The sequence below is a fragment of the Chlorocebus sabaeus genome, chromosome 5, assembly GCF_047675955.1.
Source record: "Chlorocebus sabaeus isolate Y175 chromosome 5, mChlSab1.0.hap1, whole genome shotgun sequence".
Taxonomy (NCBI): domain Eukaryota; kingdom Metazoa; phylum Chordata; class Mammalia; order Primates; family Cercopithecidae; genus Chlorocebus; species Chlorocebus sabaeus.
Window position 1 is genome coordinate 50,824,082 of NC_132908.1, and position 17,294 is coordinate 50,841,375.

The window sequence follows — 17,294 nt, forward strand, 5'->3', positions numbered from 1 at the left end:
TTCCTTTTACCAATTGCTTTGGTTATAAAATCTCCAAAGAAGCCACACTAACTTTAAATTAAAAAACAACATCTATAAAATCTAAAGATGTTCTTTGAGATATTCATTCAAAGAAATGGTCTTTCTGATTTTTGTGTTCCCTTTTTTGGGCAAGATCTTGATTTGCAACAAGCAAGGAAAATGAGTGAATCTTCTCCCTTCTTTCCCCGCCAAGCATTGCTGGCATGGGTAGACATTTAAAGTAATGATTCAAATAAGAGAGGCAAAGAAAGCCTCAGCTGGGTGGCAGGAAACAGAGAGTGAAAGTCAGAGGCTGCTCTTTTTTAAAAAGGCAAAACAAACAACTCACAGTGAAGTGAACGTGAAAATCATTTCTAATAATAGCTCATGGTAGGCAATTCCCAGGGAAAAAAAAAAATCATTGGTGTGCTGAGAAAATTAGAGTAAGAATGTGCAGTATCTTGATGTGTTACTTAAGGCAATGGAGCTTTAGAGTTTACCTTATGTGCCATGTACATTGATTAAATACAAAATATATGCTGGCCATTTTTGGCCATCATTTACTGTATTGATTTGTTAGCAGGGGAACTGTAATAAAAAAGCCATTGATTTACTGTCCTTATTTGCTTATGGGCTTTTTTTTATTATTAATTTTTCACTTTTTCTTTCTGTTTTGGATCATTTCTTGTAGACAAATGCTGTGCTTCGTGAAGTTAAAAGAGAGGGGCTCCCCGTGGAACAAAGGAATGAAATCTTGACTGCCATCCTTGCCTCGCTCACTGCACGCCAGAACCTGAGGAGAGAATGGCATGCCAGGTTAGTTCTGTTATGAAACGGGATTTGTTGTTCTTGACAAACAAGAACTATATTTGGCCAAGCCCTCCCTTACGGCTGGCCTCGTCCCTTTCCTTTGAGGGGCCATGAAAGATAAGCACATTTAAGATGCTTTCAGCTAAAGTTAGCTTTCCTATCCACGGCATCTACATGAATTGTAATGATCCATTGACATCATCAGTATATTTACACAATTTATTCCTGAATATAACATTTAGCGTAAATGTTTGCATTTTGAGCATAATGTAATATAAGCACCTGATGCCGAAGAACCCTTTTTAATCAACAGTCTAAAAGACTAACATTGCTATTTCATTAGAGCAGCTGTCTGGGAAATCCATATAGTGCTCCTATATCACTCTGTGCAAGGCAGATTACTTGCAAGTATCGTCATGCATCGCTTAATGATGGGGATAGGTTCTGAGAAACGTGTTCTTAGGTGATTTCGCCATTGTATGAACATCATAGAGTGCACTTACGCAAACCTTGATGATATAGCCTACTATACACCTAGGCTATATGGTATAGTCTGTTGCTCCAGGGCTGCAAACCTGTACAACATGTTGCTGTACTGAATATTATAAGCAATTGTAACACAGTGGTAAGTATTAGTGTATCTAAGCATAGCTAAATATTGAAAAGGTACTACAAAAATATGCTGTTATAATCTTATGGAACGGAACCACTGACATATGTAAAGTTCGCCGTTGACCAAAACCTCAAAATGTTGTTATGTGGCAATGACTGTAGCCTATTTATCAACCCGATTTTTAGGGTTAACCAACTAGAAGTGACTCTTGTTTCAACCTGGTCTCTTTCCATGGAGTTACCTGTGCTTAGAAACTGTGTTACTGGTGAAGACTTTCTTTAAATCATCAGTTTTTACAGAACTGATGCTTGCGTAGTAAATATCATGTTATCCTGTTCTTTTTTGAAAAACAGTTGATATGTGGGAGGCTAGAACTAGTTCTCCCGAATGTTAAGATTATCTTTCAGATCTGCAGTTTGTAAAAATTATTGAATTGTCATCTGTCTCTAAGCCAGAGGGAGAGGAATCAGGAAGGGTATGGCATATTTTGTCTCAGAGTCTTATTTGGTGCTCAAAAATTCTATGTGCCTGGAAGTCAAGAACATTTATTGATAGACATAATATTCTCCAAATGACTTCATGCAACAGAATTTATAATAATTGATAGCTTTACTAGTAATAATTATCATAAAATAGGTTTGTCTGAACAAGGCTAAAGATGAGCATTTTCCAAGAAAGGAGATAATATAAGTATTTATTCTCATTGGATATCAGAAAGCTGCTTTTTCAAATATGTACTATTTTTAAATTCAGACTTGTATTTAAATAGTAATTTAAAAATTCCCAATGATACTCACCCTCCCCTTCCCCCATCTTTTTGGTGGTGTGGTCAGTGTAAATGGCAGACAGTTTCTTTTTTTTCTTTCTAAAAAAAAAATGTTTATAAAAATAGACACAGAGTCTTGTCATGTTGCCCAGGCTGGTCTTAAACTCCTTGTCTCAAGCGATCCTCTTGCCTTGGCCTCCCAAAGTACTCAGATTACAGGTGCAAGCCACCACACCTGGCCAGTGGCAGACGGTTTCAACTAAAGTAATGACTAAATGATTTCTAATTTACCTTTCAATAATTAATTCTAAAATTTTCTTTGTATTATAAGTTAAGCATGTATATTCATTAAAGTATACATATTAAGGCATGGAATATCAGTTTGTGGACATCTAAGGGGTTTCTTTGTCTCTGTTTGATGTTTTATGTCATCCTCATGATGATTCCAATTAAATAGAAAGGGAAGAAGAAAGAATTTCCCTGTAATCTTTCCTCCGGTTCCCTTCCATCCAAAGACCGTGTGGTCCAGTGAGAGCGCAAATGGATGTTTTTTGTTGAGTGCATTTGGTTTGTTAACAATAATTTTTTAATACACTAAATCATTAGACAACATGGTCAAAGTGGCCTGTTTAAGAGGAATCTGCTTTCAGCATTTCTGGCCCTTACTGTTAACAATTTAATCAGGAGCTGGAGCCAGTGTTGAAGTTGATGTAGTCTAGCAACTGAAACAAAAATTCTCAAGTCCTTTGTGTTAAGGGAGGAGGAAAGAAAGAGTTTAACAGCTGACACTGTGCAGACCCCCTTAAAACTAAACACCTGAAAGAAAATTTCAAGAGGCTAGTGTCTTGAGATCTCAGAAGGAGAAGTGTCCTCAGAGTATTAAATAACTATAATCCTTCTCCCCACCGCTTCTCCACCCTCATTTGATGTTTCCCATCTTAGTGACCTATCTACAGACTCATCCATGCGATCCGTATAAACAGACGGTTATCATACACCTTTCTTTTCCTCATCAAAGTGTCATCTGGCTGTCTGGAATTGGGCATTGCCTCGAGTAGCCGTCAAACGGATGGTGGTGAAAGTTATAAAACATCCACTGCAGTGCTTACTGAGCAGCCTGTGTTTTAGAGATTGGCCTATTGTGTACTTCGGAATTACACAAGGAAAAATGTGCTTTGACAGAAAATAATTAGCACTCACCAAAGGCCAAGCAATAGGTTACAGTATTTTACTTTCATCAAAGCTATCAGGGGATCAGTTAGATTAGATAATAGAAATTTTTTTCCTCTGAAAGTTAAATACAGATGACTCTAATTACCTTATATTGCACATTAGAGAGTGCATTATGAATTGTACAACTTCAAGAAATTTAGGTCAATGGAGCCGCTGCAGCTGGCAATAACTTTAGTATAAGTCTTTTGTAATAAAGGTTTTTACCTCTCTTTAGCAGGTTCATTTGCGATCATATTAGGGAGAATTTTTAAAGTAAAACTTGTAACCTAGTTATAAAATATTTGTCTGTCTCTCAGGTCGGGCGCCAAGCCATTGTTTGGGACTCACTGAAGTCTCTTAAACTGAAGCATATGTTCCTTGTAATTTAGCTTCTTGAGGAAAGTGTCAATTTTGCATGACTTGGGGTAACCGAGTTTGTCACAGTGTCACACAACCCAGCGACTCTAGAGGCACATCTGAGTGCTGCGGGTTTCCTTCTCCAAGCTTCGTAATCCCATAAACAACCCTCTCCAAATAGGCTTATTAGGGCTGTCTATTCACTTCCCTAGAGTTGAATGATCCAAAGGACATCGGGAGAAGCTGTGTGAATGCAGGGTAAGTGTTAACAGAAGTGGGACAGAATTTCTGAAGATTCGCCTTTGTTTATCCAGTCCCCTCTGCCTGATGGACAGCTTGTTATAGCTTTTAAAGAACTGGGCGAGCCCTCTGATCTGACCCCTTCTTGACCTGCGTAGCCCAAAGGTCAGTCTGCAGCTAATAAACTCTGAGGTTCTTAGGGTCTACTGTAGGAGAAGGCAGAAAAAGAGCAGCTGCAAGGACCGGGTGTCCCAGGATAGGCTACTTTAGGGTCACTCTCTGATAATGAAAATGATTACCAAATTATATGGAAGTTTAACCGCAATCGTGAGTGAGAGGAGGGTGGGGCCCGGCGTATTAGGTTTGATAAATGAACTGTGAAGAGGCCCATCTGGCTCTCAACATCTTTTCTCCCCCTCTTTCCTACCAAGGGGAAACATTTTAAAATAACAGCAGTACATATAGACTCAATGACCCATACAAGGAGCTGGAATGGATTAAGATTTAATGGTGACAGTGGAAGAAATTATCATTTGAAAAGTGCTCCAAAGAAAAGGTGCAGTTCAGTGTCCACACCCGAGTTGTCTTTCTAAATAAAATATAATAAAAATCACTGCCTTGTTTATTTTCTACAAAGCCCTGGCGTCTTTCCTAGATGGCTGAAAATTTTGAGGGTATTGTTTATTATGGAATAATTATTTATAGTTTAGCTTCAGAAACGGAATGGGCTTCCTTTGCCTTGAAGAAGTCAGAATGGGAATCAAAGATTTTGTTCTGCCTGTTTGCTTCATTTCAGTAATGTAGGTAAATCAAGTGTTAGAGAAAGTGCTTTTCCAAAAAATGTGTGTCCATGTCAGCATCTGACCACTGACTATTGTGCACTCTTTAGTACGAATTATATGTGTGACTCTTGAACAGAGTCTTATTCCTACTACAACCTGGCAGTTTTTCTGTAAATATAAGAAGAAAGCACATAATGTTAACTGAGTAGTTATGTTTGGTTCTTTCTTTATTCCTTTTTTCAAAGAAACATCATAGCGATGCTAATTATTGCCAACAATGGATGAGGTCACTATACACTATTTGTCTTTTTATTTACCACTAATTGATAAGATTAGTCTATTTAAAGCTCTCCCCCAGTTTCTCATGAACATAGAGTCCTGATTTCAGACCAGTGATGATGGAGGCCATGCAGCTCTGTCCTTTTCTGCAGAGATGAGTGGCACATGCCATGAGTCCGCTCTCTGAAATGAGAATGATTTCATTCAGTAAGCATCTTTTCGTATATTTTGTATACCTACTGCATGAGATGCTGTGCATAATAGAGAGTGAGGTAAGTGGCCAATTTCAGGGTTTATCTGGGGATGAGAAGTAGAAGTTTCCTAGAAAGAGGCTGTGAGAGGCAGTGGCAAGGAAAGCAGTGGAACCATCATTACCACAACAGAGTGGCAAGTTCTCTGACCCACTCGGGAAAGTATTTAATGGTAGATGTCTTGGAAGACTAGAATTGTTGTGTTATTGAAAACCCTTTATATTGAACTATATTGTCTTGTAACACAAGCCTTACCCAGACAATAATTATGTTAAAAAATCAAAACAGAAGGCTTGTAAACATTATCCAAAGTTAGCATATTTTTCATCAAGATTTTGGCTTGGCTGTCTTACGTCTGTGGGGATTTTGAGTGAGCAGAAAGCCAGGTAGAGGATAATTCAGGGAGGAGGCAAATACTTGAGAATCAATTATGCTTTTTAACTTTAAAGCCATGGCCCTAAATTTTTGCTAAGTGAGGTATAAATACAAAAAAAAAAAAAAAAAAGAAAAAGAAAAAAAGAGAGAGAGACAAAAAGCAAGGTCGTTAGGGTTTTTAAAAAATTGAGGTACAAGTCATATATAATGTAAAATTTCATACAACAAAATTTATCATTTTAAAGTGTACAGTTAACTGTTAAAGTTTACACTTAATTGTGCAACTATTACCACTATCCAATTCCAGAGCATCTTCCTTCCCGCAAAATGAAACCCTGCATCTGTTAACAGCCACCTTCAATTTCCCCTTCTCTCCACAGTCCTGAGCAAGCACCAATCTACTTTTTATCTCTACAGATTTGCCTATTTGTAACATTTCTTATAAATGAAATCATACAATACGTAGCCTTTTACGTCTGACTTCTTTCATTTGGCATACTGATTGTAGGATGCATCCATGCTCTAGCATATAAGTACTTCATTCTTTTTTACTGCTGAATAATACTCCGCTATATAGATGTGCCAAATTTTATTTATCCAGTAATCAACTGATGGGCATTTGGGTTGTTGGACAGTAATCAATTGATGGACGTTTGGGTGGGTTGACTTCCTGGCTATCATGAATAATGCTACTGTAAACATTCATGTACAAGTTTTTGAGTGACATGTTTTCAGTTCTCTTGGGTGACATGTTTTCAGTTCTCTTGGGTATATACCTAGGAATGGAATTGCTGGGTCATATGGTAATTCTGTGTCTAACTTTTTGAAGAACTGCCAGGCTGTTTTTCACATCTTTTACACCATCTTATGTTCCCACCAAAAACGCACAGTTTCCAATTTTTCTATGTCCTCGTCATTACCTGTTATTTTCATTTTTTTTTTTTGAACTATAGACATCCTAGTGGTATATTATTGTGGTTTGAATCGCATTTCCCTAATGACTTATGGTGTCGAGCATCTTTTCCGGTGCTTTTTGAAAACTAGTGTTTTTTCAATAGGACGTTTTCAAACATGGCAGACTTAAGGACTTCCTTACCCCTCTTGTTAGTGGTAAAGAGCTCACAAGCCTATTAAGAATATTTGGTTTGTAGAAGGAGTGGGGTTCCAAATGGGGCTGTCATTAAGTTGCAGCAGTGCTTGTTTCCGCGTTACCATGGTCAGACCTGGCTCTTTATTTATTTGCATGTGGCCCCACTTATTTTTTTCTAGAGATTACCTGCTTATTTCTCCTACCATTCTCTTACAGTTCATTCAGCATTGCACACTGGATAGGAATGTAGCCTGATTAAATGGAAACTCGGTCCATTTATAGCTCTTTAACTTTTAGGCTCAAACAGGACTTACTGTACTCCCATAGGAGACAACTTCATTTGGGTCCAAGGAGCCTTAAAAATGGTGCTGAGATTCGTTTCAAATAATGTTTATGGAAGTTTCTTAGAAAAGCTTTTAGAAACTACTTGCTTCTAGTTAAAAGTGACTCTCTTAAGGTCCAGATAATCCTCATATTGGGCTTTGACAGCTCCAAAAAACTTCCAAGTTTCCATTTTTTTCTGGACTAGTAAAACAGCGGTCTTATTATTAGTCATCTTTCTATTCTCTGTGACCCCAGCCATCACCACCTACCCCAGAATGGATCCACTCTGGACATCTTTGTTAAGTCTGTAAAATCTGGTTGTTAGAACCTAGAATGTGTAATGAATAGGATTTACTATTCCAAGCTGATCAGCTTTAGAACTTTGATCTGGGCTCAACAAGTATAACACTTTGTGTAAGTTACTTATGTGGATCAGCTTGGGTTCTAAAACTAGCACATTGAGGTGTTCTCCTCGGGTATCTGTCTCTCCTTCTGCCTCCTAGCTAGTCACGGATTGTATGCAAAACCGACAAGTCAGCACCATCCAGTTTAGCAATTAACTATTATTTATTGAGTGTTTATTAGGTGCAAGTAACTGTGCTAGACACTGTGGGGAATATCAAGATGAGTATGACTCGAGTCTCAACTGTGGAATAATTTACTTTAATGTGGAGGTGGTAGTTAATAAGAATACAATGGCTAGCACACACACTTGAACTCTTTTTACTGTGAGGCACTGTGAAACCGTAAGGTAATTTAGCAATGGGGTCTGCCCTAAGGGAACTTATATTTTGATAGAAGCTTTAAAAATGAAGTAACCTGACATTAATTATATATGGACCTGATTCTGTGTTTACATTTTATCTCTTCTTCCGGAATGAAAGTTTTGTAAGGATAGGATATTTGTTTGTTTGCCAGCTGTAAAACATACACCCCAGGCGAGGTGCAGTGGCTCGCACCTGTAATCCCAACTCTTTAGGAGGCTGAGGTGGGCAGATTGCTTGAGCTCAGGAGTTCAAGAACAGCCGGGGCAACATGGTAAAACCCCATCTCTACAAAAAGTACAAAAAACTAGCCAGGCATGGTGGCGCACACCTGTTGTCCCAGCTACTTGGGAGGCTGAGGTAGGGGGAAGCACTTGAGCTCAGGAGGCAGCGGTTGCAGTGAGCCGATTGCATCACGACAGTCCAGCATGGGCGACAGAATGAGACCCTGTCTCAAAACAAAAGAACAAATTTGCACCCCAGATCTTTGTAAAAATTAAGCTATCTCTTCCATTAGAATAATGCCCTCTATCAAAGGACCTCATTACCTGTTTACTGCATATCCCTGGCATCTAGAAGAATGCCTGACACTCAGATTTATGAAATAACTTTCAATCTATTCCAGTGTTTATAAGTACTTTGTCTTTATTAATTTGGAAGGGGTTATGACCACTTGTGATATTGGCCTGTTTTTTTTTTTGCTCTTTTTCTTAACCTTGCCTGGTATGGAAATCTTGAAATTGGAAGTCAGGATGGATCTCTGATATTGGAAGTAAGCATTGGTTACTCGTCTGACCTTGCCAGGGGGTGGAAGCCTTGAAACTGGAAGTAAGGAGAAATCTCTATTATGCAGTTCTCTGGTGCTTAAGCCCCAAGATGGTACCTCAGGCCCTTATTCCAGCATGAGCGAAGAGGGATGCCATGTGCACAGGCTGACTCCAGTGTACTTGAGGAAGAGAACACCATGTGTCTGGGCTAAGACCAGGGCAAAAAGACATGGTCTCCCTGAGCCACCATTCCCAATTTGTTGCCTTTCCTGGAAGTGAAATGGAGCTGGGTGAGAAGAGGAAGAACTGGCATGGTGGGAAGAAGAGAGTTGTAAAGACCGCCCCTGGGACATGCCTTTGAATAAAGGGATGGGTTTTAGTTCAGTAGGGATAGGGATAAAGCTGAGGCTAATATGGCTTCCAGTCTGTAGACAGCTATTTTTTCCTGGTCACCTGCTAATGTCCTGGTCTGCTTTAGTGATATCAGCACAGTTATGAACCTTAGCATTGGTGACTTGGCACGTGGACTACAACTTGGAGCTGTGTTCACAAAAAGTGGAGCTCCTCACCTTGACGATGGGCTATGGGATAATGAGACTGATGCGGTTATCTGCTGAGACAGCCTGTGATTGTGTCATCGGACCATGTCAGCTGCTATCATTCGTGCTGAAGAGACTGGGTGCTTACTCCGGCACAGCTAGTTAGTTGGGAACTAGAAGTTGTGGCATCGGTAGTTCAGTAGCTGTCCATTGCTACTAGGTAAAGTTGTTTGCAGTGTTGGGGTGGGCATGAGGAATAAATGGAAGAGATTCCAGGGAGAAGCAGGGTGGCATTGGCCTGCTAGTTGCCATCCGGGTCTTTTTTAAGACATCTGTCCCTTCTCTTTTAGTAAGTCTCTGCTTTTTGCTGCCCTTAGCGAAAGAAAGTTCTTTGTGTCTCTGATCCAGATTACTCCATAAAACCTGATAACTCCATAAAACCTCCTCATAAATGTGTAGGAATTGAAACATTGTATAAATTTAGAGCAAAGATTAAATGAGTCTAGAGATAGGGTTACTTTTTTCCCCCAAGATACAGCAACTTATCTTAAGAAGGCAAGTGTTGTTAATGTTATTACCATTGTTACTGTCATTATTTGAACAGTTTTATGGGGGACAAAAGCCAATTGACTTCTGTGCATCTTATTTATAAAATCAACACATGGGCTTTAGCATGAACTCTGTTTCTGGCAGGTTTCTGACCGCGATCAGTTGCTGGCTGGCTGTTTCTTATGGGCCGTGCTTCTTAAACTTTTTGAGAAAACAGTTGATTCATTTAATTTTCCAACATACATTGATTAAGTGTCTGTTGTTTTCTAAGCACCGTTCCAGGTTCTGGGAATACAGCAGTGAACAAAACTGATGACAGTTCTTTCACGGAGGTTGTATGCTAGTGGAATGACAGATACGAACTGTTTTCCTAAGCAGAACTCTGAAAATTTCTATTATAAAATGTACATGTAGTTGCTATTCCCTGTATATTCACCAGCACTCAACAGTGACCAAAATGAAGTCATTCAGTTGAGATAAAGATACACCATTCTATTTTCTGAGCTTTGTCATAAAGTAATCACTTGTTGTAAAATTTGCATTTCTAGTTGCAGTGGGTCATATTTGGGAAGTAGCCGTGGGATGCCAGTTTTCTGAGGAACACCATCCTAGGGAATCCATAACATTAGTTCTCCTTCAGTTATCCACACCCTGGTCCCCATTTCCTTTTCCAAGACCTGTGTCATTTTAAAGGTCTTCACTTGAAGGAAGGCTTAAATTCAGGCCACATTATATTGACAAATCTCTCTGAAGCGAGAATGGGCAAAGCCAGACCTATCTCATAGGTGTTGGGGGATTACCTGTGATAATGCACTCAAGTACTTCATAAATGCTAGTTTTTGTTGTTGGGAGTGATCTGTCAGTCATGCGTTGGTTCTACAAAGATTTCTTAAGTGCCTCCCTGGTATGAGGCACTATCTTAGGTCCTGAGGTTATAGAGATGAGTAACATGTGATTAGGGGAAATGTATTACACAATGTAGAATAATAAATACCATGGAAGAGATTGAGTCATGGTTCCATGGAAACCCACATCCCAGGGAAGAAGACAGGCTCTCCTTAAGTGTTCTCATAAGACCCTCATTATGTGCCCAGCCACAGTGAGAAATACTGCTCCATCACCCAATTGTGTTGGCTACCAGTGGATAGGTAGCTGTTTGTCTCAAAGCATGAGTGAGAAATAGGAGAGAAATTTATACACGAGGATAGGTCATTGTATAAAAGTTGTGCTACCTTCTTTCCATTGTATAAAGTTTGTGGAGGAAAAATGGTTTTCTTTCAGAGTAGATTTCATTAATATGGTTGGGGGCATAGATTCTGAGTCAGATTGCTTGGGTTTGAATCTCGGATGCACTTCTATAACTCCAGGCAAGTTACAATTGTGGATTCTAGCCAGATGAGTTACTTAACCCCTCTGAGCCTCAATTTTCTCATTTGTTATTTGCCTAGGGGATGATAACAATAGAACCCATTTCATAGGGTTGATTAAGCAATTAAATGTAAAACACCCAGAGCAAGTACCTGTAACATATTAGATGTTCAATAAAAATGACCTGTCATGATCTTCAGATCAAAACAACAAAGCCAGGAATAAACCCAGCCACGCTTATCCAAATTGGCCTCTCCTTTGAGAGAATGCCCCATGTAGTAAATATCCTAGCCTCCTTGTAGGGGCCTGATATTGCAATACTGGTGCAGGGAAAAACACCAGACAGAGTTGGTGTTCTGCGCTCAGCACTGTCACACAGAATTGACAGGTGGAGGGCTGGACTTAAGTTGGAATCCCATCATTAGTGTCTGTAGGACTCTGGGCATGTCATAGACATTCTGCGCCTTAACAACTTTATGTAAAAAACAAGCGACTTGATCTCGATCACCCCAAAAGTAGAAGGCATCTTCCAGCTCTCACAAGGAGTGGCTCCATACGTGAGCTCCCCGGGAGCAGGGAAAAGTGGGTGTTACTCCTGATGGGTTTCACTCTTCTACTTCCACTTTCCCTAAAATCTGCAATGGTACTAATTTTAATAACAATAGCAGCTGGCATTTATTGAGAATTCACTATGTTCCAGACAGAGTTTTACATGCTTTATATGATGAGAAAACCGAGGCATAGAAGTGCAGAGTAACTTGCCCAAAGCAACAGCTAGTAAGTAGTGAAGATGGAATTTAAGCTAAGATGGCCCAGGTTGGCTAAGAGCAGTAACAAGCTTTAGTTTTTATCAACCACTCGTATGGTTCACTTAGTGTTTCAGAGACCTTCTAGGATCCTTCTCAGTGTGGAGATAGGTAGGTATGTATCTTTACATATTTATTTCCTCTGGTACTGAGCATGTTTTACAGTTTTTAGTTGTGGGTGCATCTCTATAAGGAAATAGTAGCCAGCTAATGCATTATCAATCTCCCTACTATTGATCTTTTAAAGGAAAGTTATCACCTTTATATGCTGTGTCATTTCTTTCATATTTGTTACAGTCTTTTAGAAGTTGGGAGAGTAGGGGTGAAAATTAGAACACCAAAGTTTAGCCTCTGAGAATCTGTAAATCTCTGTAAATCCTCTAAGTCAAGTAATTTTGGGGCTATGTTAGTCAAGGCTGATTTCAGTAGGTGCCCTTAAGGTGAAAGGGTAGCAATTTATCTACTCCATAATGGGTTAATCACCAGCTGTACAGTTTGTTTATATCTAGGAAACAATTTACTGCACATGAAGAGTAGTAATTTTATTCTATCTCAGGGGTATCCCCAGTGTATTTTACAAATTTACTCTGTAATGTTACAGATAAAAGTTTAACTCTGGCTTTCAGTTGAGGAAGTCATGGTAGAGGAGGATGGGGGAAGGGGAAGGAACAGCTCTGCTGGCCTGTAGGGGACACTGTTGCATCATTTATTAGAATTTGCCAGTATATTGTCCCAGGACAAAAATCCAAAACCAAACAAATCAGAAAACAAAACAAAAAATAGGTTAATCACCTTAAAAATGCTTATTAGAATTATTTGAATCGTTCCAACATGTTTAGAATGTTCAGTACTTCTCAGGTATTGGTTAGACTGTTCAGTATCCATGCATGAAAGGAATAGGTTCGTGCTTCTTTCTGAGAAAGGAGTGTTTGACAGAACTCTTCTGATTAGCTTTCTCTCCATAGTCAACTTTGGATAGGGTGCTCAGGACTTTACTTTTTAGTTTAATAAACCTTTAGGTTTAGTTAATCCTCTTCATTTTTTTATTAAGATATGCTCATGTTAAGTTGTTTGCTTCCAGAATGTATGCTAAATAAATGTAATCGTTGGAAGGGCATTTTGGAAGTTCTCATTGTCTTCTTTTTATCCTCATATATATATTTTTTTTCACTGAAAAAGTTGCTGTTTACTGAGAACATGAAGTCATATGTACAAGGAAGGCTTCTGTAGGGCCTGGTCTGAACTCCAGGAAGCATACGGCCAGATGCTCTGCTATGGCGCTCTCTCCAGACTGTTGACAGCCATTGTATCTGTCCAGGTACCCCATGGCCTTGCCAGCAAAACCTCCACCCCTCTGCCCAGCTCTGGCCTCTCTCCTACCAGAATACGGGCCTGAGAGGCAACTGCAATGAACCCTCAGAAAGCATAGGTTTTGCTAAGGCAGCCTGCACAGTAATGATATTGTTAGTTTTCTTCATTTCCAGTTTCACCATCAATTACGCCATGTGTTTCATCCAGTTGGTGCTACCCTCCCAGTGTTAATTATAACCTACAAGACTGTTACAGTTAATTTTATGGCAAGCATATTGTCTCTTCAAGGCTCCAGAGCAGCTCATAAATTATCTTGAAGGTAAAATGTAACTTGGGGAACTAGTTATGAAAATTCCATCCATCTCGCTTAGGAGCTGCAGCTGCTACTGTCAGCTGCCTTGCCGCTGCACTGTGAAGGAATTACGGTGGGTCAAGTTTAAGAGGGTAGGCCCAGGCTGTCACTGAGGAGAAAGGCTGTCCTGGCCCTGTCAGACAAGTACCTTCTGCCAATCCCTGGTGGTTTCACTTTGCAGGCAGGAAGAGGCAGGCAGCGCAGGTGGATGGTCCCCAAGCTGTCTGTATTCATTACTTTACAGAAACTTCTTGTAGGTAGGCAGGTCCAGAGACCTTTCCTCTTCTCTGTTGTCATGATGTTAGGCATCATCTGCAAAGTGTGAGATAGATAACTCTATAACTAACTCTGGGCTTGGTTCAGGACAGGAGGAGAATAAGGGGGCGGAAGCTATTCGTGGCAGCACCTCCCAGCCACCCCTTGCTGGTCTCCTACATGGTAATTTCTATCTTGCAAAAGCCCCTGGCTTGAACGAGCATTTTATTTGTGGTGGTGATTTTTCCTATAATCTGATAAAGTGAGATTTCACTGTGAACGAATGTACTCGAAAATTGCCTACTAAATAAATTAACAGGTTATCTTATTGGGATAATAAACACACTCCTTTTCTATTTCCTCACACGAAGTCTAAGCTTTACATTTCAGCCCTCGGGGCTTTAGCATTATTATTTTTAATGACTGAACACAAGTCTTTCATTTAGCTTGTTTGTATAGTTACTGTAAATGATCTTTCTGCTGTTGGTACTTCATTTGAAATTCTGCATGTTATGCTAGCTTTAAAAGCTTTGAGGGGGCCTTGGAGAATTGGGAAGCTGTATTAAGCACAGCATCTTCTAGTAGCATTGGAAACGGGCTGTGGCAGGAAAGTCGGAGAGGGTGTGCTAAGAAGGTACATCTGCATGTATAAATCAAAGTGTGAGTCTGAGTGAAGCGTACACAAACAGTGGTGGTTTTGGTGGCAGGTTGAGAACTCGCCATTGTAAAGTAAGAGAGCCATTCCCTTAGCTGGTGATTCCTCCTTGTGTGTTTCTGAGCACTTTATTGCATCCACACAGCTACTAGTTTTTGCACCAAGGATGCCTAAGATCGTTACACTGTGGCTGTATAAGAGACTTGGTTTGGAGGGATTTGAAGGACACATGGAACAGGGAATTCATGTCCAAAGAGGCACCGGCCTTTCTGAAGGAAGTATTCGCCTGAGCTCTTGATGATGGGGGCATGAGAGTTGGATACTTGTGAGTTTTCTAGTGAATGCTAGTGAACTCAGACCAGGGATTGCAGATTCAGATGTCTGTAGGGCCTGGTAATCATGTATGTATTAATGAAGCCAGAGAGGTGAGACACTGTTAAGTTCAAGGCAAAACACACACACACACACACACACACACACGTGTGTGTGTGTATGCCAGAACCTACATAGAGTAGAACAATGTTACAAAGTCACAGAGGCAATACCCAGATTGTCTTCTTGTCTCCTGGCCAGCGGGCATTCACACTGTCTCAAGTGGGCAGCCAGGCAGCTGCTGTCCAGCCTTGCGAGCAGGCGGGATCTATGTTAGTAGATCTTCCACATTGTCAAGAGAAGTGCAACATTCATATTGTATGTGTATGCTTCCGAAGTCTCTCAGCGTTTTAAATGTTAGCATGAATTCGAATATTTGTAACTGTTATTCAGGCTAATCAAAACATGTATGGTGGCTGGACGTTGTGGGCAGGATTCTGCTATAGAATGCAAGTCCTGACTGCTTTGAATTTAAAACCTTCTCCATCTTCTCACACTTCTCAAGAATAGAGGGAACGACCCTGGCTGGGAGACCAGGGCACAATCTGGGTATTGCCTCTGTGAACCTTGTGACCTTGTAACACTGTCTTATTCCATCTAGGTTCTTGCGTGTGTGTGTGTGTGTGTGTGTGTATGTGTGTGTGTGTGTATGTGTGTATGTGTGTATGTGTGTGTGTTGCCTTGAACTTGGCAGTATTTCGTCTGTCCTTTTATAAACAAAGTATATGAGAGTTTCCAAAAGTGAATGAGGTGGATATGGTGCTCGTTGTCACCATAAAAAGGTGTCCACAAAAATGTTGGCAGTTTTGAATTTGATAAAGAGTTTAATTCTCAGAAAGGAAGGGCCAGAACTTCATTGCTAGTGAATCACCATTTCTCCTGTTACACCCTTGAGCTCCTGCTTTAGCTCCCAGCTCCTGCATGGGGGAACCCAGCTGTTCTTTCACGGTAGAAGTGAAGCTTGAACAAAGACATCATGTGGCCAGAATCATCTTTTAGTCTCACCCCTCCACACTGATGGTCACATAGAGGTGTGATTTGGGAAGTTGTTAAATACAAGAGGGTTTGCACTTCTGGAGAAGAGGAAAATATAAAAACATTTTTTCCTTTAAGAAAGATAAAAAGATAAGCCTAAACCTTGGCTGCCACTGAAGTCAGCTGTTACACATGTGTAGTTAAATTTCATTGTAAATATTTCATAAGGGTTATTAGAATGGAGCCGGGTTGACATCACAGCCCCAACTGTACCAAAGGAACCATTTCATTAAAATAAGCCAACATTTCCAAAGAAACATGAATTGCTATGGCAAAGTTAACATAAGGTCAGAAAATCCTCTGGAAGAAATTTCGGTATCAATGTTTATAATCTCTGCATTTATGGATTTGCAGTTTGTGCAAAAAAAAACTCCCAAGGAGACTTTAGTTTGGTTAAATGAGACTAGCTTGTGAAATAGTCTGTATATCCAGATCCATCCTAACCCAATGCCTTGGCAGCCTTTTGGATAAATAATGTCTTTTCCAAAATGTGTGTATTTGAAAAAGGAAGAGGTAAATTAAGTGGCAAACTGTGTCTCTGGGTTGCCATAAACGAACAGAATCCAGAAACAGAAAGCAAAGACTGACAGTTCATTCATTCTTTGAACAAATTACATAGCTGTACGTTTATTTATTGATGCATGAAGGGTAGCAGTGAAGAGCAAAATGTTTACCCTAACTACTTTCATTTTCTTTTTTAGGGGGAGGTGGAAGTAAAGGTTTATTTAAACATGTATTTGTGTGTGTGTGTGTGTGTGTGTGTGTGTGTGTAACACAAAATACATATGAGGTTTAGAGGCATTTGGTGGAAAAAAAAAAAAGATATTCACATTAAAAAAAAAAAAAACCTTAATCCATGCTCACAGATGGTCCTGTTCAGGTGCTATTTTAATTATGAGGTAAAAAAACAGCCCCACACAGTAGGAAGTCGTCTTAATAAATGGACTGGAGCTTTTGTCTTCAAGCGTCAAAAAGCCTTGTTACTGAGAAATTTAAATACTTAGTATTATAGGGGAGAGTCTCAAAATGACCACGATACTTGGAGAAAGCAAAATGATGGATTCTTCTAAAGATCAAATGAGTGTACGAGAAATGTTTTACAATTGTATAGCTTTGAACTTCCTTAGTATTGGTCATTTTAGTGATATTTTTTCCAGTGATAAATGTCACAGATTTATCCATGCAGCCAGAGGACAAATAAACAGAACAAATTGCAAATACATTAAAACATTTTAATCCTTGTGGAAGTATTTCTTTACTGTTCTTAAGTGCAAAGGGCTGCTTTGCCCTTCACGTGAGAGAGTGCCCAGAAGAACTAATAGTAATTCAAATGATGTGGTAACTTACAGCTTGCATTAATAACACACAAATAGAACAGTCTTCTTACTAAATATTAGTAATATATTATAATAATGTTTTACT

General features: G+C 39.6%; 1 protein-coding gene across 2 annotated transcripts in view; it reads left to right on the forward strand.

The window, feature by feature from the left end:
• The window catches only part of FTO (FTO alpha-ketoglutarate dependent dioxygenase), a 422,796-nt gene that overhangs the window by 243,425 nt on the left and 162,077 nt on the right, over nt 1-17,294 (forward strand). For both annotated transcript variants that reach the window (XM_007993307.3, XM_007993308.3), the window contains exon 8: nt 692-816. In XM_007993307.3, the coding sequence (XP_007991498.1) occupies nt 692-816 (125 nt within the window). The remainder of the gene's footprint in view (nt 1-691; nt 817-17,294) is intronic.